This window comes from Chaetura pelagica, unplaced genomic scaffold (assembly GCF_000747805.2).
Source record: "Chaetura pelagica isolate M959 unplaced genomic scaffold, ChaPel_1.0 scaffold137, whole genome shotgun sequence".
Classification (NCBI taxonomy): domain Eukaryota; kingdom Metazoa; phylum Chordata; class Aves; order Apodiformes; family Apodidae; genus Chaetura; species Chaetura pelagica.
Genome location: NW_009953947.1, coordinates 2122086 through 2133916, shown reverse-complemented (window position 1 = coordinate 2133916; position 11831 = coordinate 2122086). Strand labels below are relative to the sequence as shown.

Sequence of the window (11831 nt, the reverse complement as noted above, 5' to 3'; positions counted from 1 at the left end):
AGAACCCCCAGGTCCTTTTCTGCCAGACACTTCCCAGCCACACTTCCCCAAGCCTGTAGCGTTGCCTGGGGTTGTGGCCCAAGTGCAGGACCTGGCACTTGGCCTTGTTGAAGCCCAGACCATTAACATTAGCCCAATGATCCAATCTATCCAAGTCTCTCTGTAGAGTCTCCCTATCCTCATGCAGATCAACACTCCTGCCTGGCTTGGTGTCATCTGCAAACTTACTGAAAATACACTCTATGTGTTTATCAGGATCGTCAATAAAGATGTTAAACAGAAAGGGTCCCAACACTGAGCCCTGAGGAACACCACTTGTGACTGGCCCCAGCTGGATTTGACTCCATTGACCACCACTCTTTGGGTCTGACTGTCCAGTCAGTGCTTGATCCAACAGATCATGTGCTCATCCAGGCCACAAGCAGCCAGTGTTTTTATGAGAGTTCTATGGGGAACCGTGTAAAACACTTTTTGGAGGTCCAGATAGACAGTATCCACAGCCTTTCCCTTGTCCAATAGTTGGGTCATCAGGTCATAGAAGGAGATCAGGTTCGTCAGGCAGGACCTGCCTGTCATAAACCCGTGCTGACTGGGCCTGATCCCCTGGTTGTCCTCTATATGTCTTCTAATAATACTCAAGATGATCTGCTCCATGACCTTTCCTGGTACTGGGGTCAGACTGACAGGTCTGTAGTTTCCTGGATCCTCCTTTCTGCCTTTCTTATAGATGGATTTAACATTTGCTACCATCCAGTCCATTGGGACCTCCCCAGTTAGCCAGGACTACAGGTAAATAATGCAAAGTGGCTTGCCCATCACATCTGCCAACTCTTTCAGCACCCTTGGATGTAGCCCATCCAGTCCCATAGACTTATGTGTGTGTAAGTGGTGTAGCAGGTCTGTGACCACTTACTCTTTAATTGTGATTACCTCATTCTGGATCCCCTCCCTGTCTCCTAGCTCGTGTGGCTGTATATCCATGGAACAGCTAGTTCCACTGCTAAAGACTGAGGCAAAGTAGGTGTTGAGCACCTTAGCCTTTTCCTCATCCTTTGTTACTAAGATTTCCTTTGCATCCTATAAAGGATGGAGATTTTCCCTAATCCTCCTTTTGCTGTTAATGAACCTACAGAAACATTTATTATCCCTAGCAGCTGTAGCTAGTTTGAGCTCTAGCTGTGCTTGGGCTCTCCTAGTTTTCACCCTGCATAGGTTCACTTCATCTTTATAGACTTCCTGAGTGACTTGTTCCCTCTTCCAAAGGTCATAGACTCTCTTTTGTCCATTGTCTTTGGTCCAGCCAAAGGTCCCTATTTAGCCAGGCTGGTCTCCTACCCTGCTGACTGGTTTTTCAGCGCACGAGGACAGCAGCTCCTGTGCCTTTAAAGCTTCTTTCTTGAAGTATGTCCAGCCTTCCTGGACTCCTTTATCCTTCAAGGCAGCCTCCCAAGGGACTTTGTCATTCAGTCTTCTGAGCAGGTCAAAGTTTACCCTCTGGAAGTCTAAGGTGGCAGTTTTACTAACCCCTCTCCTTTTTTCACTGAGGATCAAAAACTCAATCATCGCATGATCACTGTGCCCTAGACAGCCTCCAACCTTTACTTCCCCAACAACATCTTCCCTTTTCACCAGAAGCAGGTCCAGGAGGGCACCCTCCCTGGTCGGCTCACTTACCAGCTGTGTGAGGAAGTTATCTTCCACACATTCCAGGAACCTCTTGGAATGTTCCCTCTCTGCTGTCTTGTATTCCCAGCAGATGTCTGGAAGGTTAAAGTCCTCCACAAGAAGACAGCAGTGACTGGGAGACTTCTCCCAGCTGCTTATAGAAAGCTTCATCCACCTCATTGCTTTGGTTGGGAGGTCTATAGCAGACTCCCACAGCAATATCAGCTTTGAGCAAAAAAAAGAAGCCGATTAATCCTTAACCACAATAACTCAATGTTATTACAAAATGAAGTAAAGTGAAGGAGAGGTCAGAGAGGTCAGGCTACTTCCTGGAAGAGAAGTGAATGGTTTTGAGGAATGTGATTAACATATAGTAACATATATTAGAAGTAAATGCTATATAAAAGTATTTGTGTCAATCGAGCATTTTTTTCAGCATATTGCTGACGAAGGCCTGTTGACACAGCAGTAGATTTTATCTCTAATGGAATATATTCCTTGTCTTCCCCAGAGTCATTTGCCTTGGATCCACACTTTGAATCCAGGACTAGAAAAAATAAGTGCAATTGTATGGGAGGGTAATGACTGCAAGAAGGCAGATATGTCTGTGCTTGAAATCAGTGGGATGATAATGAACAGAGTGAGTATTCTTTTTACTTTATGCAAATATTTTATTTAGCAGTCTAAGCACTACAAAAATAAGCTTGTTTTATTTATTTTTGTAGAGTATCTGTCATTGTCATTACTGTTCCATGGCTTACATCACTCTGATTTACTTGTTATTATCAGGTTAATGAGATACCAGATGTTAAGTGTTGGGACAGTAAAATGTTTGAATTGTTAGGTGCTTACTAACACAGCCAACCTCTGTTTTATTGTTCCAAAGTGATACATGCTGGGAATAATCTTGCTTCTTGATTCTGATGAACAACTGATATATTGAGTTAGGAATATACTAATGTGAGCATTTGGATGCTAAAGTTAAGACTGAAAAGAAAAGCAAAGAAACATCTATGAGGAGTGGGATGTCTCACTACTCCTCCCGTCTTTTTCCTCGTACTCCTCTTCAGGAAACATTTGGAAAAAAAGCATTTACTTAATGCTGTAGTCTTTCAATATAGACAAGTTAGGCTTTTTGTAGAGGTGAACATAATCCTAGCATAGCTTAAGAAAACTATCAATAATCTTGACAAGTTGACACTTAACCATCTCCAACTTGTTGAAAAGCAGTGTATTCCCAAACTTAGTTCAAAGCTTTGTACCTGACTCAGAGATGATACAGTTTTGGGTACAATCTACAGCAGAAGTAAACTTAATAAAGCCATAACCAGCACAATAGAACTCCAGCCCTGTCTGCACTGTGGACACTTTTATTGCTTTAAAAAAATAAACAACCTAAAGCATAACACAAATAGGAGCAACATACAGGATGTAAGCAACACAGTCAGCTTGTCACACTTTGCTATTTCAGAGTTGAATGGATTTAATACAAGAATATGCACTGGAGTCTTTTAACTGCAATGTTATTTTGTTTTTTTAAAGAATTTGTCATATCTGGTTCCTGTACTTTTAAGTGTTCTTTGAGAACTTCCTTTTTCTTAATAGTAATTGTGAAGATGCTTGGTTGAAGGTTTCATAGAACTTGTAAGCTTATAAGGTGTTATTTGTTATAGTGAGACAGTAACATTAATAATGTATTTATTGTATAATTGCAAATTAATAAAAAAAAATATGCTTACTTTGTTTTTAGGTGAACAGCTATATACCAGGAATTGGTTATCAGATTTTTGGAAACATCATATCTTTAATCTTGGGTTTAATGCCATTTGTCTTTCGACTTTCCCAAGCTAAAGATTTGGAACAACTAGCTACACATTCTGCCACTGAACTTTGTATGACTGCATTTGGATCAAATGGAGATGTTTTGGTTCTCTCCATGGTTATTATAAGTTTTGTGGTCCGTGTGTCTCTCGTGTGGATTTTCTTTTTTCTGCTATGTGTAGCAGAAAGGACTTATAAACAGGTATGAACAGCAAACCAAGAGGCTTCATCCAAAGCAAAACAAAGTTTAATGTGTGTGTTTTTTTGACTTTGTGGATATTTTAGATATGTTTTCTTCTGCTTGCTATGATTCATAGATGATGACAAATACTTCAGCAGGCTTAGAGTTTAGGCCATGACTCCATTGCAATGGACTGAAGTGTCTGTACATTTTTTGTGGCTAAACCTTTTTTCCTGGAGAGCATTTCTCAGGGAAAACATCTTAATCTTTTATTTTGGATTTCTGGCTCAATGCATTAACCCAGCTCTTAGTCATGTCCCAGTTTGTCTCAGGTTTCCCCAGTGAGAAGGATTTCCAGTAGAACTCTGTAAAATGTCCAGCTTTTTCAACCAGTGTGCTTCATTCAAAACCTTCATAGAATCATAGAATGGTTTGGGTTGGAAGGGATCTTGAAGATACCTAGTTCCAACCCCCTGCGTGGGCAGGGACACCTCCCATTAGACCAGGTTGCTCAAAGCCCCACCCAGCTTGGCCTTGAGAACACCTCCAGGGAGTGGGCAAATTCAGTTTAATTCAAAGTAATTGAGTCCAAACCCTAGCCAGGATCCCTGCCTGCTTCACTGGTAGGTCAGTCCCGTGGCTGGAAGCTGAGTGCTGCTAACTGAAGTAATACACCTCTTGATTTACTGCTCGTTGTTACAGTGTGAGCTTTTGAGAGAGCACCAAAATCCCTGCTGCAGGGATTATAGATACCTACTGGTCTGCAAAATAAAAATCTTTATGCTTTTCTCAAATTACAGGTAAAATCTGTGATTTATAGAGTAGAATAGAATTAACCTGCTTCTAGTAATCATTTCTCTTAGAAGGAACAGCCACTCTTTTATGCAAATGATTGGCAGATTTTTTTTCCCTGAATTTTAAGAGCATAGCATGTCTCTTTTCTAAAATTGGGAGAAAGGAGCTCCAAGTGTAGCTATATTTTGTTATCATTAGAACATGAAGACTTGTACAATTTTTTAGTGTTATCTCCTCTTTTTAATAATGTTACTCTTTATTTCTGTACTACATTTTTATTTACACCAATACATTGTACATTACTTCAACGTATTAAGTGGTGCCTTTTCTCCATTTTCTTTTTAGTGCTTTTGAAAATCAGTTAACTGTTAAAGGAGTTTTGTTTTTGTTCTCTGCAGAGGCTACTCTTTGCCAAACTTTTTGGTCATCTAACATCTGCTAGAAGGGCAAGAAAATCAGAGGTTCCTCACTTCCGCTTGAAGAAAGTACAGAATATAAAAATGTGGCTTTCTCTCAGGTCCTATCTAAAGGTAAAATAATGTATATTTTTTGCTACAGCTTTAAAATATCTCATATGTTGTTGATGGAAGGTTGGTATTCTAGTTTGAATTTTTCCCCATAGGCACTTGCCCCTGTTAGTGCATATGTACCCCATATTCTACATTTTAATGACTCTGGGCCAGCGGTGTCTGCAGGCAGCCAGGTTGTCAAAAGGTAAATGGCTACTTTTTACTGTGGAGAAAAGTATGAGTTTGTTACTTTACACCATTAAGCAGCTGACTGAAGAAGTGGTGAATATTTTCTTTTCTCATAGTTATCTTGAAACGCTTAAAGCTGAATTAATCGCACATGCCTTTAGAAGTATTCAAATGTAGGGATATTGTTAGGATCTTATATGGTGTTTGGAACCTAGATTGCCAAGTTGCAAGCCATGATGAATCATAGGTTTAAGGTGTGAGTCTAACTGGGTATGCTAAATATCTAAGCTGACTGTGGAGGTTTTCACTCACATTTATGCATATCCCTTTATTTTCAGCGTCGAGGTCCTCAACGCTCAGTTGATGTAATAGTTTCATCTGCCTTTCTGCTGACTATCTCAGTTGTGTTTATCTGTTGTGCACAGGTGAGGAAATCTTACTTGCATAGAAACAGCCATTATTTAAAATAATTTTGAGTGCATTTTGCATGGCGATTCCTATTAAGTTAAAAGACTACAGTGAAAAATCAGCAACAGCTGTTACAGCTTTTCAAAATATTAAGCTGCATTTTATATTCTTCATTTTATCTACTTCAGGATATTGTTCTGTAAGAGCTAAACAAACGTATTGATAGCATAATTCCTAACATGTTATTTGTTTACATCTCTCTCCTCTTTCATTTTCCATCATGGATTTTGGAATACAAGGGTTTTTTTCGTGACATTTTGCTTCAAAACACATTTTTGCAAAGACAGTTGAGGTTGACCTTGGTTCTTAGCATTTTGTGAGAAACAAGGTTGTTGGCTATATTAGCCTGCCCTCTAGTGGAATTTCTCTTGGTAAGCAAATCTATCTATAGACTTTACTGCCGAAGATTTTTCCTTTTCAGAATACAGGAAAGCTTCTGAATGGCTTCTGGTTGTATTTTTTTCCTCACTTTCTCCCTTAATTAATGCTAATGTTTTTTTCTTGGTAGCTAACTATAAATATTTTAGTAAGAATATAATTTAATGGTAATCGCTTGAATTCAATTTTCTCTGTAATTTGGTGCATTTGGGGGTATATTGTGGTTTTTTTCTATAGTGTCTTTGCAAGTTTGAACATGAATGTTAAATTGTTCTAGAGTGCATTTATTTCTATTGCTTTAGGGATATGAAAAAGGAAGTCTCTAAATTTTGATTGAGCCTTTCAGAGCACATCTTGTCTCAAACCCCATATCTTTGACAGTGTGTTGATTTTCAGTTATGATTTAAAAATCTTTTATGCCTAAAACCAATCCGTATACTTATTACTGGGAAATTTTTCTTGGAGTTGGGGAGACACTCAATTATTTTCTGATGTTGTAATGTAATTATTACTTTGAATTATTTTTTTCTCTTGTTTTTAGCTGCTTCATATGCATGAGATCTTCCTGGATTGTCACTACAACTGGGAACTTGTAATTTGGTGCATTTCACTAACTCTTTTCCTCTTAAGATTTGTTACTCTTGGATCTGAAACAAGTAAAAAGTACAGCAATACCTCAATATTACTTACTGAGCAGGTGAGAATTTCTGTCAAGCTGTATTTTCATATCTAAAAAAAGCAATTAATTTGGTAGGTCTTAGATATGCATTTTAGGAAGATGGCTTTAGGTACTTCTTGGAATGTTCACGTCGATGTTTATACTGCAAACTCCACTCTCTGCTCTGTCTGGCACTGCTGATAATTTTCTGAGCTTAGCATGTTCTGTTAATGGTAAGAAGCCACCTCTCTCTGCTCATTGGGGTTTCACACTAGTGCAAAACACAGCTTCCAGGACAAGTTAAATAGGCAGTTCAAGAAATCTTCACTGGTTTCCTACAGGAAATGTGTTCTAGTTGGAGAATAAAATCTTCCAAACTAAGACTCCTAAACTCAGGATCTGGAGCTTACTACAGATGGTGTAAATGACTACTTACATACTTTGCTCAATGAAAATTAATTCTGCCTTTACTAGAGACGATGGAGCTAAACAGTGAGAAGTCAGACTGCCTATTTACCTTGTCCTGAATCCTGTGTTTTGCAACACTGTGAAACCTCTGTGTTCCTCAGCCTAGAGAGTTTTATATTGTTCTGTAGATTGTCAGAGTACAGATAGCCTAATGTCACAGTGATATTTGTGTCCTTTGTTTCTGGAATGAAAATAGAGGAAAGGTTGGGGATAAAGATAGAAGAAAATGTGGAGAGCAAGGTGAGAGAGAGACAGAGACAGAGAATGTCAAGCTTTTGCTTTGCTTTCACAGATTTCTATGCTGCTTTTCATGAGTCAGTGTTAGAACATTTTAAGTCAGCATGGACATTGAAAGAAGCATTCTCTCTCTGCCTCCAGAACTTAAATAGGAAAAAAAATAATTCAGAAAGTGCTATATCATCAGACACTTAGCATTGTACTGAATCCAGCTTATTCTCTTAATAAGTAATTTCCCTCAAAAACGTCTGAGAGCTTTATGAAATGAAAACCAAAATAGAATTCAAAATTGTTTTTCAGAAAATACAAAGGATGCACATCACTCTGGGTAGAAGTTATGTTGGACAGGTTTCACTGATACCACAGCATGTTTATGGTGTTCTCAAGACAGATTAATGAAAGTCTGAGGTTTTGACCTGTCATGAGAGGCCAAGCTCAAACAATTGTCTGACACTCATTTGATCTAAAAAGCCACATCTTAATGGGTGTCCTTGAAAATCTCACACTAGGCTTACTGAGAAGAGAATGAAGCTTTAAAACAAACAAAAAACAATATAAAAAACCCAAAAGGACAAAGACAAAGAAGCCTTCACCCCCAGATTGAATTTAAATGCTTCACAGATAAGATGAAATTGCCAATTCTACTTTCTGTCAGTGAAGTTCCAGCCACTTGTGTGTGCTTTGTATTCAACCAATGAATTTCATTGGTAGGAATCATGGTGGGAAAGGAAAAGATCCGTCATTTTACATCAAGAGATTTTTTTGACTGTATGCAGTTTGCCTTTAATTTTTTCAAGCCCTTCTGAAGTGTTTTTTATTGGTCTAGTAAATTAAGTGCTTCAGTGGTTCCATGTTGAATAATACAACGTATGGTCTGATCAAAGTTGTCCTCTTGCCAGTTTCAAGCTCAGAATAAGTATGGTAGATGACTGCACATACATGTTCAAACTCCCCATCCGAGTTAGTTTGTTGTTGAGTGTTGGGGTTTTTTTTCATAAATTATTAAAATAATAGTAACTGTCAAAAGAGATTAGAACCTTCCTTTAGGCTTTACTACTTTCTGTTTTTTTAGAGTTGCTAATACAGCCTTTATTCTTAGTTTATTCCTCTTTATAAGAACTTGCAATGTTGGAATTAGTAATTTTATATTTAAGGACTTGGAATATCTTTGCCTGTAAAATCATCATTTACTTTAAAATGAAATTGGTAGTTTGGGAGCTTCATATGCCTTGGAATATATATAGGCATAGTTTTTTATTTTCAACTTGTATAGCAGTCACAGTGACCTTTTTAAGGAGTTCTGATAATATTCAGTTACTTTGTTTAGATGTCTGTGATCCTTATTTCAACAACCACCTTACAACAAGGTGTTTAAATATATTGTAGCATCATACAGCTTCTGTTCTGCAGCTTTGATTCTGTAGTTTGGTAAGAGTCTCTGTCATCTGAAAGACTACTTCAGTATAGTGCCAAATTGTTAATGTTCTGGTTTTGTCGAAGGTTGTAATCCAAAAATAAAAAGTTCACAGTTTATCAAGATATTTTTCCTGCGATTTGCTTTTTGTTATAAAAAAGAAAAACTAACCTTTGCCTGGCTTAGGATTTTAAGGGCCACTTGAGAATTAAGCTGATGTTTCAGAATTGCTAGAGAACCAAAAGAAAGCTCGTTTGTACTTTAAACTAAACTTTCTCAGCAACAATGATGTAAAAAAATCTGGATCACAGAAGTGTTACAGAAGTGTTGAAATGATCAATGTGCTGTTCTTATACAGCAATGAGGAGTTTAATGATCTTTCAAATATTTCAAGGCATTTGAAAGATTGATTTTCTCCACTCAAGGTGCTCATGAAGTACCCAATTATACAAAGACATTTTAAAAGAAATTATGTTCTAGCAGAATTATGTTTTAACATTTCAGGCTATTCAATAACTCTTGTGGACGTTAAGCTGCATAAGGTCTGCATACTAGTATAAAACCTGGAAATGAATTGACAAACCTCAGACAAGTACTGAAGGAAGAAAAAGGAGTTATGGAAACCTTACACATGTGGTGTTTTTTCTTGCTTAATTTGTAAATTACGCTGAAGTTGTCGCTAGAATAGTGTCAAATGTATTTTGTTACCTCATAAAGCATTGTATTTTTCTGCAGGGTAGGGCCAGTTTATGTTCTTAAATGTTAGAAAGGAAGGAAAAAATTTGCTTACTTGCAGAAATGTCATTTCTGTTCTATCATATAGTAATCATAGTAATCATTGTATTATTGAATTGTAATAAATTGTTGTAATATTGAAATTAAATCCTTTAAATTCTGAATAAACAGTGATTCTTGTGTTTTATTTAAATCAGATAAACTTGTACTTGAAAATGGAGAAAAAACCTAATAAGAAGGAGGAACTGACACTAGTGAACAATGTTTTAAAACTTGCTACTAAGTTGTTGAAGGTAAGAATCAAAATGCTTTTATCGTATTAGGTATAACTAAGAAGCAGAATAATTTCTTTAGTTAGTCCCTTGTGTTACTTGTGTAGGCAGTACAGTCTGCTTTGGTTTAAATCTGGTCCATACGTCTGTCACAGTGATGCCACTTGTTAATACGCTACAGTCTGCTGTGTTGCTTTTGTTGTGGATTACAACATATATATAATAAATTGTTTTCTTTACCAGAGAAGGTACTTCAGGATGGACAGGATGATGAATCTTTGTGAAAGAAAAGATGCAATTCCCTTGTCTGTTTTGAGTCTTGATATCTCTTTCTAGAGAGGTTTTTTATTCTTCCACAAAAATAATTCCTCGTAAAAGCTGTCAGTTGTTAGTGTTTCAAATTAAAACTTAATTATACTTGTTGTCTTTCTTACTCACTGTAATAGAATAATCATTTTGAAGGCAGAGATAAATTGTAACACAGGTCCACTTTTAAGTGAATTGGAGATAGGGATTTCATTTAATGTGATTTAAATATTTAAGTCAACTGTCTCCTTGAAGTATTTGGCAGGGTTTTTTTGAGTGGAATCTTGCTGATGAGTAGAAGTTTTCTGCTAATGCAATGTTACCCTTTTTGCCAACTAAATATACTTGCTGGGTAGAAGATACTTCTTGATGGTGAGAGAACATGTATTTTTTTTAATTAATTCCTATTTCTAAAATTCAGCAGAAGAAAAATCATCTTTCAGTCATCTGAAGCTAGAGCATGGATATGCTTAGGACTGTTTTGAACTTGTCATTGTTATAAACAAAGCAGTGGTTGAGTTTTTCAGGCAGACATTTGTGTATGAATTTGCCTCTGCTGAGTTCTTCTGTTCTTTCAAACTACAGATCTCTCATAATTTGGGAAGCAAACTGTTTGTTCTTTTAGTTGTCTGGGATCTTATTTCTTGCTCCAGAAATGTCTCATTCTCCTTCAGACTAAATACTTTCCTAATAGAGAACTTACTTAGGGGTTACCTCAAGGCCAAATAAGAGTGATAAATAAAACACTGGAAAAACAACTTTTAATTTTAGGTTTGGCTTTCATGAACAACAACAAAAAAATCAATTAGACTTAGTATGCCTGTTTTTACACTAAAATTACCAGTCTGTAACTTACAATTGACTGAAGTGGGCTTTCAAATTGAAAGCCAGTCCTAGCACCAAAAAAAAATAATCCTTGGCTTTGCTGCCCACCTCTCTTGGCATGGTGTTTCAGTGTTGAATCACTTCTGCTGTTGTGTAAACTATTGACTTGTTATGGTTAGGTTCAGAAGTAAAGTAACAACAATATTTTGCTTTCCTGTTCAGGGAATCAACTTCTTCATTTAGTACAGGATAGGGTGCTCACACAGAACAGTTCCCCAGGAATGGCTGGCAAATATGGAAGTATTTCCCCCTCCTCAGATAAATTTTGTTCAATCTACACACCCCTCCCACTGTGTTTGAGTATGGCACAACTGATTCCATATACAGAGATGCCCATCGGCAGAGGAAATGGCTGGATTATCATACAGGAAAGATGAACCATATCTTTCAGTGTCTCTCTATCTGCAGTCAGGAAAATTCAAGCCTATTAAGAGAAACGAGTTTTTTGCCTCTAGTGGTGCTTTAAGACCTTGCTGCCTTCCTATACCACACATTGAGTTCTGGTCATGGCATTGATTCCTTTGCACCAAGGAGCAGTTCTTAGAATGAAGCTTAAATAAAGCTTAATCTCACCAGCTAGAGATAATGGAGTATTTCTTCTAGTCAGCTGAGTAATTCTCACCAGCACACCTTGAACAGCATGGGTGATGGTCTCACGTCAAAAAAAAGTACCTAGCACTTTCCATGAGGGAACTGACAGAGCCAGCAAGGACTCACAGCAGCAACTTAAGTTGGGAGTTACGGAACAGCGATAGGAAGAGCCTGGCTAAGTTGGTTATTGATTGCATCTCTTGGTATAAGAATAAGAGACAGCAAAGCTTTTAGGACCTGGTTTAACTGAAGTGCATCA

The 11831-nt window shown here is 37.5% G+C and overlaps 1 protein-coding gene across 1 annotated transcript in view; it reads left to right on the top strand.

Annotated features, from left to right (window-relative positions):
* The window catches only part of PHTF2 (putative homeodomain transcription factor 2), a 54087-nt gene that overhangs the window by 37621 nt on the left and 4635 nt on the right, over nucleotides 1-11831 (top strand). Inside the window, exons 10-15 of the mRNA XM_010001792.1 lie at nucleotides 2177-2305; nucleotides 3416-3688; nucleotides 4861-4992; nucleotides 5499-5585; nucleotides 6548-6703; nucleotides 9716-9811. Coding sequence (XP_010000094.1) covers nucleotides 2177-2305; nucleotides 3416-3688; nucleotides 4861-4992; nucleotides 5499-5585; nucleotides 6548-6703; nucleotides 9716-9811 — 873 coding nt within the window. The remainder of the gene's footprint in view (nucleotides 1-2176; nucleotides 2306-3415; nucleotides 3689-4860; nucleotides 4993-5498; nucleotides 5586-6547; nucleotides 6704-9715; nucleotides 9812-11831) is intronic.